Raw genomic sequence first — 22,643 nt, 5'->3', positions numbered from 1 at the left:
ACCTCACACTTTATGTCCTTACTCCCTTCACCTATGGTTATTACTCTCCTTACTGTTTAATACCTTACTTCCAGCATTCCTGCTGCCCCCTTGCTTCCTTTTGCCCCCTAGATTTACTCACTGCCCACAGAGGCAGTAGCATCCACTTTTGGAACCACCATTTAAAGTATCCTGGAAAAAAAGAATTGGCCCAGAGTGGACTTGAACCAACAACTCCCACTTACCATGTGGATACATTGCCAGTTATGCTACCCGAGTCTCCAGACCGATCCCCTCTTCCAGACATATTTAATTATGATATAACCATCCTCAGTTACTTATGGTACCAACTGGGGATGCCTTCAGCATCCTTGTCCTATAATCACCCACTTATGGTACTCAGCTGATCATTGTTCAACCCTGGCATGGTATGTATATAGATAGCATGGTATGTATGTACATATATACGTATATCAATGGTGGGGTGTGGTGACATTTTATGATAGGGAAGCTGTGTTTCCATAAAAATTTTAAACAAATACTGGAAATGACAAAAAATAAACAGTTTATTTATTCAATATTTTACTTCTAAAATAGATACATTGACACAAACAAAGACATAAAAACTTGTTTTTATTATTTTTATAAACTAACTCTATTCAGCAATTTTTTTCTGCAAAGTCGTTAATTACTTTATCATAAAAATCACTTGTCGTTGATTCCATCAAAGTATTTAAAAGCTCTTTTTCTATTGAAAGTAATGCTAGTAATGAAAATATTTCCTCTTACTGAGTGTTCCTTGCAAATGTATGAATTCGCTTCATGGTTGAAAAACTGCACTCAACTGATGCACGCATAGATGGTACCATAAAAATTAATGATATTAAATCATATAATTTTTTTAGTACATCTTTGTTCAGATCATCATTAATTATAATATGTTTTATGTCTAAGAGTGACTTGTCAATAAAGTCTGGGCTCAACTTGGCAGAGGCATTTCTGAAAATCCTTGCTATGTATAAAAACCAGCATTAGATGAACTAAAAAAATAAAAAAGGAATAATTTTAAAATATAAAAAATATTATTGTCAAGTTATCATGGACACATAAGATATGNTTCACTACATAATTTAGATAAATCAAAAAATTCTCCATAAAATTTACTTAATTTATTTAAAGAATTAAAACTTGCTTTGGAAAATTGTTTTTTTCTTTTTTTTTGTATATAATATTTAAAATTACTAACATCTAAAAGTGATAAAAATTTTAAAGATTTTATTTCTGAAAATCTGTCAATATAATTATAATTAAAAGAAAATTATAATTAAATATAGCTTTGTAAAGAAATCTACATAAAAATAACATTGAATATTCTTTACTTTTTAAATCTTAAATCAATGTACTTAGTCAAATAGCTTCCTACAAGTGGCTAATGGACAGAACCATTGGAAGTGTTATATGATATTTTGGTGTGTAGCATCCACAAGCTAAACCGCGAGAGGTTGGTGCTGTGTAAAGTGCATACGCGAATGTGTATAATCTGGTTTACTTAGAGATTAAAGAGATTATGTGCAAATGCATATAATCTCTTTACATGATTCAAATATTTTTGCCATGGAAGCTCTCACATATTTGACAATACAATGCTTCCATTGGGAATATGCATTCATATATACAATAGCAATCTTATCATTGTTTTTCACATGTATAGAAATTTGTAATAAAATATGTAATGTGGGTATAATAAAATATTAATTTTAAGTAATTCAAAGTATGTTAAAATATGAAAATAATCAAACAATATGTATTTATATTTTAGAAAATACAATGGAAGTGGCACTTTCACAGCTTTCATTGACGGCATGCCACTGATATATAGATATTTTGTGCAGGTTTTTGTGTTGTTTGCTTGCTTGTCACAGAATCTATGAGTAGTAATTATTCTTTGAATCCCACATAGTTTCTATCATAGCCTTTTTATTGCTCTGTGAGAATATTGTGTTATTCTGTGTGATATATTTTCTTTATGATACCTACATTGAATATTTTTAGAGCACAGGAAGGCATGATTGATCTGTATTATGTATGGTTTTTGTCATTGTTTTTATATTTCGTGTGTGATGTCTGTGTAAGATGCTTTGGCATATCTTGTAAGTTGTTTGTTGTGGGTGTAAAATGTTTAGCTATATCGTGGTTTAGCTTTTGTACCAAAAATTATGAATGTTTTCTGCACCAAATATTTTCCAACTGTGTATTCTTTGTACTCCATGTCAAATGTCATGTGTGTTTATTTCTTTATTTATTGTACAATTAAAGAAATGTCCATTGACAATTGATTTCCACTCCTATTTTAATAATTATACCCACATTAAAAACTATACAAATAATTCAACAATAATTATGATAAAACAAAAAAAATTAAAATTAAATATGTATAAAGTTATAAAAATAATAATATATACATAACTAGTTATATTTAAAACTTTGTTTGCTAATGTTGATTGTTATTTCTACCATTAAAAGATAAAAAATAAATTACACAAGACAAACATTTAAAAGAATTGAAAACACATGAATAAAAAGGATTTTATAAAAATGATGATTGTAATAAAAAATAGAATGTGGATGCACGTTATAAATGTTAATTAAAAAGTGATTAGTTATTGGTTTGTATATAGAATTCATTTGCAGATACTTTTAATAGTAGCATAATCTGTATGCAACATGGGTTCTATTAGTTTCAAGTTTTCGGCTATATGATAAAAGATTGATATATGGGAATAATATGGAGTATGTATATAAGCATCATTATGGGTTCTTTATTGGGGACTCTCACACTAAGCCAATAATAAATAAATAAAATAAGTATTTTCAAGATAGTATGATTGGTGTCTAGTGCATGTTTTCTTTTTCCATTTTGATCCAGCTTGCTTCATAAGACCAGATCAGATTGAGTTGTTTTTCTGTTGGTGTGTCATTGTGCTATGATTATACAGTGGTTTGGTATACAGTTCTCTGTAGAAATGTGCCTCATTGTTTATGAATAATTTATTTTGTTATTTTTGTAGTGTATAGGTTTTGTATTGTTCCAGCTGTGGAACTTGGCTGCTAGTTTTTATTTGAGTGTGTCCATGTATTCTTGTAAAGTACATGTGTTGTTTGTGCTATGTGTGTATTTTAGTTTTCCTGAATATATATTTGTGTTTCTAGTTTGTCAGACAGGCTTATGATTTATCTGTTTTGATAGTGTCTGATGGTGATTGTAGTTTAAGACCATGGTATGTAACTGCAGTGATTGCACAGAAAAGACTAATTTATGTATGTCTGTAAATGTTATTTCTAGTTGAATGTGTTTTGGTAATGTGTGTATTTAGGCAGTATAGAGTTCTCAAGTTATGTATGCATTTTGGGTATTCATGGTATCTGTAAAAAGTCTAAGCCTGTACATTTAGTGGATACTTCTTGAAATAAATTTTTGTGTGTGTTATTAATTCTGTGCCATAGTGTCGCTTAGTTGTAAATGTTGTATATATAACATATATAACCCAATACATAAGTTACACAAAAAATCTGCTGGTTTTATCAGACTATATTAAGACTAATTAATAATCTGAAACAAAGTAATTTCATTACAGGCAGATGGTTAAGCTGCCATCTCATGATAAATTTAATAATTATAAATTAATTAATTTTAATTTAGAATATTCTGGAAAAAAGAATATGACCTAAGTATATTTAAGGGCAGATTTGTGTGCAAGTGTTATGTTTTTCTTAAATGTTATATTGAAACCTCAATATAAACACAATTTGAATTCAAGTGGATCAATTAACATTGTTTGACTTTGCACATTTTTCATATGTATTTTTAAAAGTGCATATAAAATATGCATTTATGATTTTTACTGTATATTTTGCAGATTTGACCATTTTCAAGAGTCAATAAGTTTTTATAAACTTTATAGCTTGTTTGCACAATTACAAGTGCCATTTTTTTCAAATGATGTGTAGTCCATTTCTGCTATACAGTTCACATCAGAAATATCACTATGCCAAGCAATTACAGATGAGCAAACAAAATTCAAACATTTTAAATTTGAACTAACATTCTTTTAAAGTCAAACAAATGAACATGTCTTTGCATTATCAAGAAAATCCCTCATTTTTCAAATTGTTAAAATCCTACAAATGAATTGAATTAAAATTATTGTAAATGTTATATTTATCAATTTAATAATGTTTTTGAAAGTTTAAATCTTTCAAAAAATTGTGTAAATGTAACATTTATTAATAAAAAATTGTTTTTGAAAGTTTAAATCTTTCAAAAAATTGTGTAAATGTAACATTTATTAATAAAAAATTGTTTCCCTTATATTTAATTAAAATAGTCAAACTTCTGCATATGAAACATGTGCAAAAAAGATTTTGTTATATTGAGTATAAGTCAACAAACAGTATGGCAAAACAGCAAAAACTAATGCTGAATTGCTAAGAAAGTATATACAGGAATTTAGATCATAAATATCTAAAAACAGATAGAAAAATTCTTTATTGTAATGTATGTCACAAATCATTTCCTTCTAAAAAATGGCTTCAAGTGTCTCAGCAATTTGAAACATCCTTACATCAGTACAATATGAAGCATCAGAATAAGACAAAACAGCAATTATATTAAAACTAACTTAGTTCACAATATCAGTTGGAGACCAAACACTACTATCAACTTCAACATTAAATTTATTAGTTAATAACAATACACTTTTTGCTCATTTCTCATCAATTATTCAGGACTATACAAAAATGTATAACTATTTTAGATCAGTAATGTATGTAATTTTAAGATGAGAGAAACTAGGTTAATATGATCTTCCTCAAATATTGATATCTTTTGCATAAACAATTGCGTATACAGAAATAAATTCAATAATGATCAATTAGCTAGTGTATAAAGTTATAAAATTTTACTCATGTGTACTTTTATTTGTAATTAATTTGACTGTGCACCTCCTACAGGAAACATTAAGAAATGTTGTGTGATGTCATAATTTTCAAATCCTTTGTATCACCTATTGTCATATCTTTATCTTATCTCATCTAAAAAGAGTGATGTAATAGAAATTAATAAATTTAGTAATAGGAATAAAGTACATATTCAATTCAATCTACAAATTTCAGTGTATATTACTGGCACTTTTAACATGCATAATGCATATTTCAGGCATTTTAATGTGCATATAGCAATGCATATATCTGGTATTTTTACACATTTATGAGCATATTTTTTGATTTCACATGAATAAAAATCTGACCTTTACTTGTATCTAATTAATTAATAACTCTGACAGTGAAGATTAGAAGGTAGAATAACTTCTAATGCACAATAAGTAGGAGTTGTAGATTTGAGTCTATTCTGAGCAGTTACTTTGTTTCCAGAGTATTTTAAGTTAAAATTAAAAATTAATTTATTTATAATTATTAAATTCATCATGAAATGGCAGCTTAACTGCCTATCTTCAGTGAAATTACTTTGTTTCAGATTATTAATTAACCTTAATATAGCCCAATAAAAATCCAGCAGATTGTTTGGTATTACTAATGTAATTGTTGTGTTTATTATTATTATTATTATTAAAATATATGTTTTTGTTCCTTTGTAATTTTCTTTAAACTAGAGATGTTAAAATAATTCAATATCTCTGTTTTCAGATTCATTGGAAATGATTTTTTTATTTCTCTTGATTGTTATACTATGAAATGATATTTTGAGGTTTTATTCACTTTTAGTTCTTCATTACAAAACAACAGGACAAAATTAAAGATAAAAATTATAAAAATGAATTGAATAAGTGCAACAACAGCCAATTGTAATTACAGAAACTTACCGTTATATTATTTTCTTTTGACTTTATATAATTCAGAAACACAGAAACAGCTTCTTTAGTTACACAGAACAATTCATAATTGAACTGTACATAACTACTGCTCTGATTATGTTCAAATTATAATATACTATACAGATAAACTAGTTCACAGTAATAACAGGAAAATAAAAAAAAAACAAAGCAAATATCTATATTATGAGAAATATATATATTCATATTCATCATCATTAATTTTTTTCAAAATTAAAATTAAAATCTCTTTTCATCAATATGATATAGTGTTTTTCAAACAAATTAGTTAGAAATTATAAAAGTAAATAATTCTATTGATCCTGTAAACAATTAATGTTAATTCTTGTAAAGTAAAAAGTATTCTGATTCAGAGAGAAATAGTTTAAACTCAATATAATTTACAATAATATACTTACTCGGTTCACCACCTCTTCCTTCCATGCAATAATATTGGATAATTGATGTTTTCTTCATTAAATCTTCAGCCATGGCAGCATTACTCATTTCTAAATGATTAATCTGATAAAATTAAATATATTCAGATTTTTATATTAATATTTTTAAACTTTAAATTTGAAAAATTCAAAATAATTTTGATTTAAAGTTACTCAGTATCATACAAATTCATAATACTGTATTGTTGCTATTAGAAGTCCATCCCCAATTTTTCTATTTCTTAGTTAAAACTGTTCTAATAAATCTCTTTTTATGATACTTTAACAGGGTGTACTACCCATTTATAATTTACCTTCTAACAAACCTTAGGATATCCTTATTATACTGCAATATGGTATGTTAGAGTAATTGGTATTTTAATATACAGCTATTCCCCCAGTATAACACTTAGTTTTGAAAAAGTGCCATGTTAAGCAAATCTGTGTTATAAAAACAAAGGACAAGTACAAAATATAGGATTAAGTTCCAAAAGTTGACAAAATTATACTATTTCTCATTATGAAGAGAAATATGGTTATTAAACAATAAATAATTAATAATCAATAATTATCTAATACTCACAATCAAATGTATTACACATTAACATTAATTTTCTTCTACACTACTAAACATCAAAAAACAAAGGCATTTTGTTTTTGACAAAATATCACAATCTGAACATTCTTGATGTCTTTGATCAGAAGTATAGGCAACATCTTAAATTTTCTATACATTTTTTCACGAAATCTGATATCAGAGCAGAAAAAGACCTTAAAAATTGATATTTTCATTTTCTTGTATTTGCCTAAGGGATCTTTATAAATTTCTTTATATGAAGGTATGCATTTCTGAAGTTCTCTCAAACTTTATGCTTCTTTTAGTAGAAGAATTTAGAAAGTAGACTTACAATTGTTTGGCCAAGTCTATCCTTTCTTGCATGCTTTTTACGGTGAAATTTTGAACCCCAAAGTTTTTATCTGTGCTACTGTCCTCTGAATTAATTTGGTCAATCTAAGATACCATTTGTGTTTGTGTTTTCTACTGGATTGATTACTTTGAAGTTTTGAACTGATTCTAGCCATATATTTTTTCAACAGGCATTTAATGTTGGTGCTTTTATTTATATGACAGACAAAGATATGAAATTAATACAGTCCAAAATTGTGAACAGTTTTCTTGCCTTTAATAATTTGAAGATTTGTCATCTATTTTATTCACAATCCATTGCAGAGTACTTGATATAATGAGTTTTAAATGTGGTTGTGATTCCCTGATCTAACAGCTGAAGTAAAGAAGATGTATTTAGTGGTAAGAATATTATTTCAACATTCAGATGATTTTGGGAGGATTTGTACATTATCAATATTAATAAAATTGCAAAATCCACATTTTTTTGCTTTAAGTAGTTTTCTATACTTGAAACAAATTAGTTTAGAAACCATTTCTTAAATAAATCAGCAGTCATTCAAGCATTTTTTATATGTGGTCCAATCAATATGTGGTCCATTTTTTATATCAGTAAGGGAGTAAGGGCATAAAACAGCATTGAAAATTTCAATATTTAAGGATCTGCAAGCAAATCTGAGACAAGACACATGCTTGCTTGAATAAAAGAAATTTGAATGACAGAGTTTACACTTAAAAATTGTGAGATTTTGTACATGAATATCCTCAATTCTCAAACCATGTTGTACAAGGGATTTCCTTAATTCTCAAATCATGTTAGAGTGAAACCATGTTATATTAATGCCATGTTGTACATGTGAGAGATACCTGTATAATAAACAGTGCATTCTAATGGAATTCAAGTTTTTCTTTAAATACTGGTAATCACCTTCTTCCTAATTGCTTCAATAATTTTTTGTATTGATTTAAATGTATTGTATATCTATTTAAAGCCACATCAAGAATGGGAACTAAATTTGTGGAAATTTTTCTATAAAAAAGGAAACAGAATCATAATCCAATGTGTTCCTGCAAAGAATTATCTTAAATCAGGAAAAATAATATATAATACAGTAAATAATGGTTTTAATAAAAGTCTGTTTTGAAAAACATTTAAGTGGGTTTTTAATACAAACAATACAATAATTATATTTTTTCACTAAAATCTTGTAAAATTTATACTTATTTTAAGAATATAGAATTATTTCCAAATTAAATTAATGAACAAAAAATTCAGATTAAAACTTATTAACAATAAAAATAATAAAACTTGTAAAAGGAATCTTATTATTTTCAAAGTTTTTGTAATGAAATAAAATTATAACAATAATTTATCTACCTTACATTGATTATGTTAAGCATAATAAAAATATCCCTACACAAAGCAATCTCAGTGCTAATGATTCAAATCAAATGAAAATTAATAACTTCATAAATTATGACAAAACAACAAATGATAAAGAAAAACATTTAATTTGCACTGTTAGACTATAAAACATTCTATTATTTTAATAATAATATAACAAACAAGTTATTTTTATTGATCAGCTTTAAATATATCATTAACTAACTTACCCGCAACTTCGCCCGCTGAGGTTTTGCAAGCAAACCCCATTTACATTCAATATTTCAATAACCATAGTAATTGTTATATAACACCTACCACTGAGAATGATGAGAATTGCCGAGAATCAAACGAACTATTTTCAATTTGATCAATTTTCCAGAACATTTACAATCGTTCTATAATCGAACCAATATGCAATAACAAATTTAAATCTAAAATGGTTTGAACATTTTTAAAATCGAAATAGATAAAAATATTTATAACAATGTCTGAAATGTTATTAATTTAATACACCTAAGTACTCAATGAAGACTAAACGCAGTTAAAAACAAAAAATTGCATCTAAAATAGTGCAGTAAAAGCTGTTCTTCTAGTTAAGCCTTAATCCTCTCCCTCTCCCCCCTCGGAGGAATTTCGAAAAATCCCTTCTTAATGTGTGTTTCCATGATGTACCCTAACTGTCTACCAAATTTCACCTCTTTAGGTTAAGCGGTCTGCTCTGGGCGATGATGAATCAGTGAGTGAGTCAGTCAGTCAGTCAGGACAAGCAATTTTATATATTTAGATTATTTTTATCAAAAAATACAACTTAACATTCAAAAATGCATTCATAAATATAACTTCTATTCAGACAATAATGTTATTAATATGTATCCAAAATATGTAAGCATCAAATGCAATCACATGATGAATAATATTAATTTTCTGCTGATAAATGTAATAATTACATTTCAACATACCAAAAATTTCGGATGTTTCAACAGTGAAAAATCACAAACTCTGAGATTAGATATAAAAAGGTTGATCGTCTGTTATTAAAATTTCAAAGTAGTGTTAAAAAAGATTGTACATCCAATCTTTATGCAGATTAACATGATGCATAAAGATCAAATTATAGCTATTTTATTGTTGAAGTGCATAATTTATTAAAGTGAAAAGCACAAATCACTATTCTGCAGTAAAACAAGTCTGCTGAATGGTTTTCAAAGAATTAAATACCAATTAAGAAATTAATTTAGGAAACCATGTCGTGTAATGAGTTCAAACAATCAAATCCAAAATATTCTAATAATCAAACAATAAGGAAGGTTTAACTGTTTGGCTAATCATTTAACCCATTGGTTCTTAACCTTTTAGTGATGAGGGACCATTTATCAAAATTTTTGTCTTGCCATGGACCACAAGCTGTTTAGCAGTAATATAGGTTCTTATAAGGTTATTCTATAAATTAAACATGTAGAAAATTATTTGGAACACCAAGAGTATTATATTATTTGTGAAAGTGTTACATTAATTATATTACTTTAGTGTGATTTTTGTGACTGCATACTGTTTACCAACTGCTGAATTCTTGGTTCAGTGCTACTCAAAGCAAATGCATGTCGGGACTGGCATCCAACCGATTTCGATGTTTTTTAATTATCAAAAGCACTGAGAATCCTTGCTTGCATAAATATGTGGTTGAAAATAAAGTTAGATACTGTAAAGCAATTTCTCGAATTTTAGGGAAAGCAATAGCTTTTTGGCTCCAAAAATCTTTAAGATTAATTCCTGTCTGGAATGTATTCTTGCAGTTACTTTCGTGTTGCATTTCAATTAACTCTTCTTGTATTTCATCTGGCACCTCAGAAATGTTGACTATGAAAGGATTGCAAATCAGTTTCCAAATACCTTTGTCCTTGCAGTCAGGAAATAGTGATTAAATTCATTTTTCAAGCTTTGTAAATGGAATGTAATGTACTTTTGTATTTCTCCTTTAATCTCAGCACACTGTCAATCAATAATTGGGTTCAATGTATCAAACACAGAAAAATTCTTCCTTTCGACTTTGCTGATCTATAGATCGATTTTAGCAATAAACGCACTGATTTTATCTTCAAATGCAAATTTATTGCTAGTGCCTTCCAATTTCATATTTCTTGACCACACACCATACCCCAGCCCAGTGCATTGTCATCAACTCGTCGTCATTTATTTAATAATTTTGGGATAACTTCACAGACCACTTTGGGTGCTTTCAGGGACCACCAGTGGTCCATGGACCACAGACTAAGAACCACAGATTTAACCTGATAGTTAATCCAGCCTTATTGTTTGATATATACTTTATCTCAAATTTCTAACATAGCTGCATAGCCAATTATGAAAGTTATGAATGGTAATATTAAAAGATAGCTCTTACCTCCTCAAAAATATTTCATATTCACTCATTATCATTTCTATGTATATTAGAAAATCAAAGTAAGAAAGTTATTTTAATTTAGTATAGGTCAACTTGAAGTGGCAGGGATATGTACTTATCTTATTATTAACAAGTATTTCTTCAATTTATATGCAATGGTTTTGCACTAAAGTACAGTCTGGCAATTGCTATTACATTTTTGCATTATGTATGTTTTTTATTTCTTGAACAATTTCCAGTTTTATGAATTTTATTTATTATGATTACAAATTTTTAGTTTCAACTATCAAGTTGCATAGTATGACACAATACTTGAAATTAGAAAAAACTTGCATATGTTCAAGTTACATACCTTTTCTTCTAAAGTCCATTTTTCTTCTTGCAAAATTGCAACTCTCTCCAGTAAATTGCTAGTTTCCTGTTCCAGATGTACAGGAGTGTTTCTTTCTGAAGTGTGATTTGGCTGCAGAAAAAAGTAACATAAAATAAATGATTTTTTTGATAAATTATTTTGTATAGTTTACAGAAAATTTTACCATTTCTGAAGCAGCAGCACTTTCTTTACTGCTATCTAAATTTCCACCAGACATTAGACTCCAAGAACTTATACTACTGGTATCACCTTTTTGTTTATCAGATAACTCTACTGACTGAAGTATGTCATCTATAATAAAAAATAAAAATTATTTTATAGTTAGAAAAAAATTCTGTTAATAGCAATACTAATTTAATATAAAAGAATAATCTTTAAATCATGCTACAAACAGGTCAGTCAAAAAGTAATGCACCATCTGGCAACACTCACACATTGATGATGCAATCATTCTCATTTTTTGTGTAGTTGTAATGAAGGATAAGACAAGCACAGTTGTGTTTGTGCACTGTAGATGACATTATTCTGAAGGAGCAGGTGGTCAAAATGGACAATGCAGATGACAAATACTGTCACACATGACAATCAGCAATCATTCATCAAAATCAAAACATCAGTGGAGATTCATGCATCACTTGTATGGTGGAACCAACACAAACTTCAACATCAAACTACAGATGGGCATCAATGGGTATCCCATTTTTGTTTGTTGAGCATAGTTACACTATCTGTTGCCCTTTTCCAACATATGTGGGAACAAAAATGAAGAGCTAACAGAAATAGTAGATCTCCTAAAATTCTGACAAGCAACAATTGACATTGAAGGACTGTAGAGTTTAGTAAGTTCACCAACTTTCTGTTCTAATATAACAAAATATTGTTCAATACTTCATGACTCCTCTCTGGATAAAATATTTAATATAAAATGCTTGTGTTTTTAATACACTTATTAGATATTTGTATGATAATTCTTTAACCTATGAGCCAAAATAATATATAATCTGGAGAAACAAGAGACAGATGAAATGAAATATTAAGCAATTATTAATAAACATACATTTAAGTAAAATATAACAGATGGCCATATAATGTGGCTAAAAACAAACAATAATAGCCATGTACTGTCTTCTTACTATTGCACAAGTTAACAGAATCTATAGCAGAATAAACAAGTTACAATGTAATATGAATATATATTATATTGTAACTTGTTTATTCTGCTATAGATCATTGTTTTGTTTTGTCAATTGGTTCTATTTTAATAGAACTGCACAGTTTAAAAAAAATCAGTGTTGTGACCTTTCAGCAGAGAGAGGAATGATTGAAATTTAGAACAAAAAATTATACCTTAACTATAGGCCACAGCCTGTACAAGGTTATATTTGTAAAATTCACATATGACCTGTGCACAAGGATGACTAATACATGAAAAACCTGATTACTGATAAATACTGTAACTATAATATAAAAGAAATATATAGTGAAATTCAGTAGCTTCCCATAAAAACTAGAAATTTTATTTTTATAAAATTTATTTTAAGCTAAGAGACAATGGTTAACTCTAGTATAGATGGCATAGTGAGAGTTACATAAATAATGTTATACTTGATGATGTTCCTTTCCTATTGGTTTTTATTCTGGAGTTCTAACCTAAAACTGTGGCTTTAGCTGCTTTCTATAGGCAAGGTTTCAGGATTATTAAATTTTTAATGAAACTCAGTAATTATGATGTAGAAAGATTGGAAATGTAACAAACGCACAGTGAGGAAACCATTACAGTCAGACGTGTATGAACAGAACAAAAGATTTAAATGTCAAAAGAAATTTTACATCATCTGTTATATATTCTTTCTAATGAGTTAAAAATCTGTCATTTTATACTATATCAACAAAACACACACTGTTGCAAAAATACACACACATGCAGCTGGTAATAACATCCAAGTTTATATCAGACACACATCCTCCATCACACCAACAAATAGACCCATCTCAAGTAATTGGAAAAATTAGAAATTTTTAAAGCTGCTAGAAAAGTCTCTACCATCAATTTCAAAGAGGCATAGTCCATCTATAAAAATCTATTTTTGACATTGTCTAGTGAATACTATTAATCCTACACATCTATTGCCATCATGTAAATTGGCATTCTTCAATGACTTGTTCTACTTTTACTTTCCTGGATGTTATATATAACAGAGGGAAAGTATGGCAATCAGTAAAAGAATGACCTCCCAAGATTTTTCCATTTTGGACTTGGGACCTTGAAATGTTGAGAAATGCAAAATTTCATGGGTAATTTCTGTATGTGTAGGGGGGCATGATTTTGTTCACCCTGTTTGAAGCTTAACCATTCCTTTTTATCGAAAATTTCTGAAATTTTGCAGAGAGGTTTGTTTATTAGAGGGGATTGATGCTATTAAATTTTGGTGATTAAAGGTCCAGGGTATGGGGAGATAAAGGGGGTCATGTGTATCTTCATAGGGTCAGACTTAATGACAATTTTTCTACTTATCAGCATTTACAATTTTTTATAATACCCAGCCCCACCCTGAAAATTATGCTTTTTGCCATTTTATAATAGTTAAAAATATCAAAAATTTTACAAAATAAAATATGATAACAGATGGCATCACCAAATGTTGCCAGAAAAGTTAAGCACTCATTGCTGGATTTTTTAAATTGTATATTCCATCATGTTTCATTCTCATAGAATCTAAGCCAACTTGATAACCATTTAAAATGGTAAAAATGTTTGTTAAGCATCAAAGTATTGAATTTTGGTGTTCTGATTATGCATTCTTAAATACATACACTTTAAAGCTGATATGCAATAGTAATCAAATTCTGTACAGGAAATGGTAATAAAAATATAAAATATTCATTATAATATTTGCACAAGGATACATCATTGAATAACAATTTCATCACAAACATTATATATTAGTAAGTTGTAAAGCCATCTCTGACATTGGTCAGTTTGCATTCATTTTGAGATTGGTTTTATCACTTTCTAATTTGTAATATTTGTGATGAAACTCTTCTTTAATGATTTATCCTTGCGCTGTAATATCATAATGAATTTTTTCACTACCATCCCACATTGGCTTTAAAGTATGCATGTCAAATGTTTTGCAACAAAGTGTATAATAAAAATATTATAATTAAATGATATTTAAGATCATAGCAATTTGATTAGATACTAAGAGCTTGAGAATTTAGAAATTAAATTAAAATATTTAACATACAACATTATCCAAAAATTCTGAACTGCAGTTCAAGTTATTTATTAAATAAAGAAATTCAAGTTTTTCTTTATTTCCATTATATATATATATAACTTTTTTATATTCTTGTTTAAAACAAAATAGTTTTAACAGAATTATGATTAAAAATTAAAATAATTCCATGTAAATTATTAATCTTATTTTAATTTTATCACTTTAATTTATTCTTACATTTATTAACAACTTCCAATGATTTTCAATAAGTTTCAAAACATATAATCTATTTATTTAGAAGATAAATGAACACTATTTTAATTTTTTAAAATTCATTTGACCTAACTAAGATTATTGACTTTTTCACTTATAGGAAAAGTACAACATTCAAAATTATATATTTTTTAATAACCTGTATAATTTCATTAACTAATAGTTAAGAACTCACCACATCTACTTTGAGGAGACTCATTTAATAATTCTTGTAATCTTTCTTGCAATTTTTCTGCTCGTCGACGCTCAACTTGTAACTGTCGCTTTAATTCTTTAACCTGTCAAATAATAAACATCCTCATTTATATACATATATATCAGTCCTTGACTTACAACAGCTAAAACTAGAATATTGCTAAAATCTGTATTTACAGTATTTTATTTTAAATGGACCATTTTGATAAATCTAAATTTATTTTTTCAAATGTGTTATTTCTCTATTTTTAAGACAATATGCAAATAGTTTGTGCTTACATTTACATTTATTTATTTATTTGATTTTGGAGTGATCACTTTGAATATATCTGAACTTATATGTAAATATACAATGCATTACTTTTATAAGCAAAGAATTAAGAAAAATTTACTTTGATGTAATCTGTTAAAATAACAATATGTAACTTTGTATTTCTTACTGCACTATGTGTGCCTTATGTATCTCAATTAAACAAACTAAGTTGAAGTGAGATTATTCACATAGTTATTCATATATTATCATTTTAAACAGTTACCATTGATAAGCCTTTTTTTTCTTGAATTTTTCTTTCTTCTATTACATCTTTGGCATCTTGTTTCAATCTGATTACTTCCTCTTCAAGTTCTGACTTCTGTGCAGTAGTAACATCAAGCTGACTTGTCAGATCCTATAAAATTATATACATTATAGAAATATACTTTTTCTTGAAACAAAAGTAATTTTTATGGATATTTTAAAAACAACAGACACATCAATATAGTTAGATAAATATTGAATAAATAGAAAACAAAATACAGAAATATTACTAATCATTTCTCTGTCACATTATCCATTTAGTAAGATCTGCTAGTGATATTTAATAATGAACTCATAATCAATTGATTTTTTGATTAAAGGTATATTTGATATATACCTATATACCAGGTAAAACATAAAAACACCTTAAATAAAAGAGACATTTTCTTTTAATTTTCAAAACAGAGATCCAGGGTTTGAGAGGATCAACTTCTCATTCTCAGCAATCTCAAAACAATAACAGATCTTCAAACATTTTCAAAAAATTTGAGAAACAAGTAAATTTGTTCCCTTTGTTTTTTACCATTTGTTTTCAATTATCTCTTCTATAATTTTCAGAAGTAACCTTTACTATTGAAAATTTTTCTCTTAGCACATTAATCTGTGGTTTTAAATTATTCCTTTCTATACATTGTTTATAAGTTTTTCTAAAGAAGTTAATTACAGTAGCCAACTTCTGATTGATTAAGTATAATTTTTCAAGGCCCTGTCAAATATTGAATTTTGCATCTGACTAGATTGCTACCCCTTCTAGTTTACTCCCATAGAACCTTCTTGACATCTGACCATGACACAAGAACACACTGGATTTTTCTAGCATGTATAAAATTCCCATCTATTCCAACAATGAGATGTTATATTATATTAGGCATCTTCTAATGCAAAATTACTCAGCACAAATGGGATATTTCAGCAAAAAGAAGTTTCACTAATTTGGCAGATTTGTTTATACATCACAATTTTCAATCATCAAGAATGAGATTTCCTTGATAATCAGTTTGGACAACACATATACATTAATCCTGCTAAAATTAACCTCCAAAACAGTCCTATAAACCAGTTCAATCCTTTTTTTAATCTTTTTTTCATTGTAGACTGTAAAATGGATACTTTTATATGGAAAACTAATTATATGCAACTATGAATTCTGCTTATATATATTTACTGTACATAACACGTTTTATTGCTATTTTACAAATAAGAAAATTAAAATATTTAAATTTTTGTTATTTATTTATATATTTTATTATAGTTATTATTATATTCATTATCAAAGTAGCAGTAGCAGTAGCTTTATTCTCAGTTGTTATATGTCAACTTCAAAACATTTTTGGCCTTCTTAACACCATCATTAGTGAAAATTTAAAAACAAAAAAAATACAACAAAACATACACAATACTACCAATATAATGGAACAGATATTTGAATTTCCGTTGTTCCATTGTCAGTGATATTCTTTTAAAGGTTCAAATTCAAACTTTTAAAACTAAATAATTTCAATGGACAATATCTAATAAAAACTATTAAGTCTAAAGTTCAAATTCAAAATTGAAAAAACAAACAATTTTCACCAAATATTTTGATTATTATATTTGTTTCTCCAATTGTGAATTTTAACTCTGAATTTAATAGTTTTTGTTTGATATTGAAAGTATTTGTTTTTACTAATTTGACTTTGAACCTTCAAAAGAATATGACAATAGAATGCTGGATATTCAAATACTTGTTCCAGCATATCGGTTGTGTATGTTTCATTGTGCATCTTACAAAAATTTCACTGATAATGACCTTAAAAAGACCAAAAACATTTTGAAGTTAATGTACAACAACTGAAGATAAAGGTTAGTGCTTCTCTAATTACTTGATTGTCTTCAGTTTGGATCTAATAAAAGTTGCATTTGTTATAATATATTTTTGTATATTTTTATTTAAAATATTTAAACAGAACATTTTTCAAACGTAAAAGTTGCATTCAAAAAAAATTTTTTTTTTCAGAACATTTTAAAGTTTGTGCTGCTCATTCTGTTCAAATATATGTAACTGATGAAACCTTAAATAAAATAGACAACTGATTTTAGTTAATATAAAAAGCTTACAATGTTTTGTGTTACACATTAAGTTATAGAATATTATGTGGCAACTTAATATGGGAGAAATGAACCTTTTCTATCAATTAAAAGTTTTGATATATTATTACACTAGCTGTTACCTGCAACTTTGCCTGCACAGATTTTGCAAGCAAACCCCATTTATATTCAGTATTTCAACAACCATAGTAATTGTTATATAACACCTACCGCTGAGAATGATAAGAATTGCTGAGAATCAAACACACTGTTTTCAATTTGATCAATTTTCTGGAATGTTTACAATCATTCTGTAATCGAACCAATTTGCAATAACAAATTTGAATTTAAAATGGTTTGAACATTTGGTTAAAAAATCAAAATATATAAAAATGTTTATAACAATGTCTGAAATGTTATAAATTTAATACACCTAAATACTCAATGAAGACTAAACACAGTTGAAAACAAAAAATTGCATCTAAAATAGTACAGTAGAAACCGTTCTTCAGGTTAAGCCTTATCCTCTCCCTCTCCTCTGTGGGGGAATTTTGAAAAATCCCTTCTTAGTGTGCGTTTTCATGATGTACCCTAACTGTGTACCAAATTTCATCTCTTTAGGTTCAGCAGTTTGCTCTGGGCAATGACGAACATTCAGTCAGTCAGTCAGGACAAGTAATTTTATATATTTAAATAAATATATATATTTTTAAATATGACAGTTATATAAGCTTAAGATAATTTACCAATTAACATTTTTATTTTAATCTTTTAAATTTTAACAATATAAATATATCAGATAATTTATATTGGCATTGAAGTGTTGTATATCTAACTTGATAAACAAAAACTACTTTAAATATGGCAGATACTTGTACATATATAAATTAAGATTTCAGAGTTTAAAGAATGTATTATTAAAACATTAAATTTAAAAAACTAAAACAATTAAGTTTAATATATCAAAATGCATATTACTACTAACTGAACTTACTTTTAATGCTGCTTCCATTTCAGTAGAAAGTTTGGAAAGTTTCTCATTATGTTCCTGAACTGATTTATTAAGAGTAGCTTGATGATGAGATTTTGCATCGTCAAGACTTTTTTCTAATTGTGTTAATTTTTGCTCTAGAATAGTTTTTTTATCTTCAGCAGTTTCTAATTTTAATTCCAAGTCTTTTACTAATGATTTATAGTAATCTAACTTTGAAGATTTTTCCTAAATTAGAATAAAATTGTTATTGACAAAACTTTTAACATCTGAGAAATCAAGCAAATATATAGAAATATGTGAAAAAATATCATAGATATAAATATATATTTGGAAAAGTTAAATTTTTATAAAATATAGATAAAATATCAGTATCATCAATCAATCAAAATTTATTTATCGTATAAGGCTTTTGCCTGTTACAAGGACATGCTTTATTTATACAGCATATTCATCCGCCATCATTAGAACCTTTTTCATATAGATAATTAACATTAGTTATCTAATATGTAGTACATACATTTACTAATTTACTCTACATTTTTATTCACAAGTTGCTTTGTACAGTTATATAACTTATAGATAGTATTTATGTTTGCTTTGTCAAGTAACTTATACATATCCATTTCATTAGAGCAGTTAACTAATCTACCAATATCAGAATTTTGAATGTTCTCATTTCTGTTGCAATTTTCACAAAGAATATGAAATTTTGATAATGTCTTACTGCAACTTGGGCATTTAGTCTGAGAGTAGTCTAGGAATTTATCATTTATAATTATCCAGTTTTTGTTTAGTCTTAACTGTATAAAAATTTTTTTTACATTAAATGCAAGATTTGTCAGCATATAACTATTATTTGATGGATAATTTAAAATTATTTTATACCAACTTGTATTATTTCGTTTCTGTATGTCATCGAAATCTTGGACAATAGAGTTTTCCATTACTCTCTGTATTAATAAATTATTTTGCTGTTCACTGATGTATGATTGTTCCATAAATAGTCTCATCGAAAATCCGTATGTGTTAAATATCTTCGATAGTTATACCATCCAATTTCGTTTTAAATCTGTGATCTTTGATTTTTGATATAATACGTTCAGTAATTTTGTTGTTAAATCTTCAGCATTCTTAATTTTTTGTAGAAATTTTATATACCTTTTTATTAATATGGTATTTAATTTATATCTACTTAGTTCCATTCTTAGAGCACTGCCAGGAATATTATATTCTAACTGAAAAATTCTACGAATAAAAGTATTTTGTATTTTTTCAAAATCATTGAATTTACCTGTAGACCAGATTGGCGATGCGTAACACATCAAGTTAATGATAATAGAATTAAAGAGTTGAAAATGAATTCCCAAATTCTTAATTTTAGCTTTACAGAATAGCATTATCAAATTATTTATTAAATTTTTTGCCTTTGTTATTGAGCTTTTATATTGTTTCATCAGTATATCAGTATAAATTTCAGTATAATTTCAGTATATCAGTAAATATCAGTATAAATTTGAAGTGATATGATAGAAAACAAAATGCTAATTTTTTATTTAATTTTAAGAAATTATTATTTCAATGATATATCTTAAATAACTACATTTATACATCAAATTTCGTTAACTTCTATAAAAAAATGTATAAACTATTATGTGTAAATTGATTAAGCATCTCATCTTTCAAGATAACAAATACTGTAGCTTAATTAAAATTCATTTTTATTAATTGTTTTCAACAGAATCTAACCTATATAATGTTGAAATATATTACAATTGTACTCAAAAAATTAAAACTAAATATAATAAAATTTCATTAATCATTTGCACAAACAATCTATTTTCTGTGTGAACTTTTCTAAAATTAAATAATATTCTGATATCAATTTTTTAATATAAGTTTATTAGAATATAAGTTACCATCTATCTCTGCAGATAAGACAATAGTTGAATCATAAAAAAAAAACCCAAAATCTGGGGTCGTCTTATAGGACAGATACAAAAAAAAAAAAAATTAAAAATTTATATAAATTAAGACCATTATAAAACATGGACAAACCATAATTATTTACTAGTAGAGAGTAGGGTATGTCCACAAAATAGAATAGCCCATATGATGTTTTTGTGAATAGTCAAGGTCATTACCTGAATGCTGGAATCAATGCAAATGTTTGCAACAATTGTAAGGCAGTGCTTCCAGATGCAAGAAAATAAAATTTGTTTATTCGAAAAATTACGAATAGGACATAATTCCGTATATGCTATACAGTATTATTATGCAGATGATTGCTGATCTAAACTAAATTCATAGGCTGTTGATAGTTTGGGGTCATCTTATAGGACAGATATATGCTAAAACTATAAAACTTTGATGAAAATTTAAACCTTGTCTTGTCTGAAGGTCGTCTTATCTGTGGAAATATACGGCATATATAATCAACTAATATTTGATTTTCTATAATAAAAATCACAAAACTAAAATATTAAAGAAATTTCATAATATCAATTTGCAATATAAATATAAAGAAAATATAATAAGTGCCACTTACTGTATCACTTTGGGACTAGTCTATACTGATAACAACAACTAAATTATATTATAAAAGTAATTATATCACAATTAGTGGAAACTCTAGTTTTATTGAATCAGATAGTTTAAAAAAACATGTTAAAACAATTAAAAATGCTTAAAAATAAATTTAATAATTAAACTTAAGTTTATTAATTATAATAATTATTATTTTAATTCATCCAGTGTTATGTTTGGCCTGCTGTTTTTTGGCAATATTTCATTAATAAAATGTTCTTATTCATAACACTTTCAAATTCAACACATCTACACTTTTCAGTACAACAATGTACTCAAAGAGCTTCTTGCATCTGAGCATTTGTTGGAGGATGTAGACTGTCTTCATGTTAATTTTATCAGATAATTTTCCAGATCCTTCTGCAGTAACAATATGGCATATTTATAATGATCTTAGCAAACACTGGAGTTTTCTTGTCAACTGCCAACTAGTTTTTATACTTTTCTTTTAAAGGACATATCTTCTAAAGTTTATGATCTCCTTTTCAACAGACAATTTCATTTTCAGATGTCTATGTGCCTATTTTTTTAAAAAAACCACCCCTTATAAAACAATTCTCAATGGTCTTTTCAGACACTTGACCCACAACATTGCCAAAATCTGTATTGTATCAAGTACTGAAATTCTTTTAGCAATAGAAATTGTGTTAATTTATCTTTAATTATCATCTAGTTCTCACACATTTCACTTCTGTAGAGTGCCTTTAAATTAGATATATCAGACTATATCAGTTTGACAGTGCCAAACACATGGTTACAAAGGCACTACCAAACTGATTACAAGAACAGGACTGTTTTTAGACTAAAATTAAACTAATTTTAAGAAATTATCTAATTTCACCTAAAGATGGTTGATTAAGCTTAGATCTTGTACTAAGATTAATAATTACAAATAAATTTTGAACTTAATTAATTAATTTAGAAAATTCTAAAAGAAAAATTGACCTGGAGCAGAATTTGAGCTAATAACTTCTACTTTGTCAGCTTTCTGCAATTAATCTGTATGGTCATATGATTCAAATTAATGTAGATCTGGAAGTGAAGATTGGTTAGAAAGATGGCTACATAGCATAATAGCAGAACAATTATTTATTGCTATTATGTTATGTAGACCTCTATCAATTTGGTATTACCATCTGCAAAATAAGCAGTTGTTAGGGTTTCAGTACTACTCTGGTTTGATCTTTTCTTCCAAAATTTTAATTAACATCATCAAAATTAATTTCTAATTATCAAGTTTTGCACAAGATGACTACTTAACCACTTCCATTAGGCCAAATTTTATAATTAAACTAATTAAAATTAGCATAATCCGACCAAAAAATAATCTGCTTTTGGATATTACCAGTTCCACATCTTGC

General features: G+C 27.1%; 1 protein-coding gene across 1 annotated transcript in view; it reads right to left on the bottom strand.

Moving 5' to 3' along the window:
• The window catches only part of LOC111624229 (GRIP1-associated protein 1-like), a 94,278-nt gene that overhangs the window by 21,623 nt on the left and 50,012 nt on the right, over window positions 1-22,643 (bottom strand). Inside the window, exons 14-19 of the mRNA XM_023367043.1 lie at window positions 18,700-18,924; window positions 15,598-15,729; window positions 15,042-15,144; window positions 11,536-11,663; window positions 11,352-11,462; window positions 6,287-6,389 (exon numbers count right to left, since the gene is read on the bottom strand). Coding sequence (XP_023222811.1) covers window positions 6,287-6,389; window positions 11,352-11,462; window positions 11,536-11,663; window positions 15,042-15,144; window positions 15,598-15,729; window positions 18,700-18,924 — 802 coding nt within the window. The remainder of the gene's footprint in view (window positions 1-6,286; window positions 6,390-11,351; window positions 11,463-11,535; window positions 11,664-15,041; window positions 15,145-15,597; window positions 15,730-18,699; window positions 18,925-22,643) is intronic.

The sequence above is a fragment of the Centruroides sculpturatus genome, unplaced genomic scaffold (assembly GCF_000671375.1).
Source record: "Centruroides sculpturatus isolate CEXI.00-Female unplaced genomic scaffold, Cexi_2.0 scaffold61, whole genome shotgun sequence".
Classification (NCBI taxonomy): Eukaryota; Metazoa; Arthropoda; class Arachnida; order Scorpiones; family Buthidae; genus Centruroides; species Centruroides sculpturatus.
This window is presented reverse-complemented; position numbering and strand designations above follow the sequence as displayed.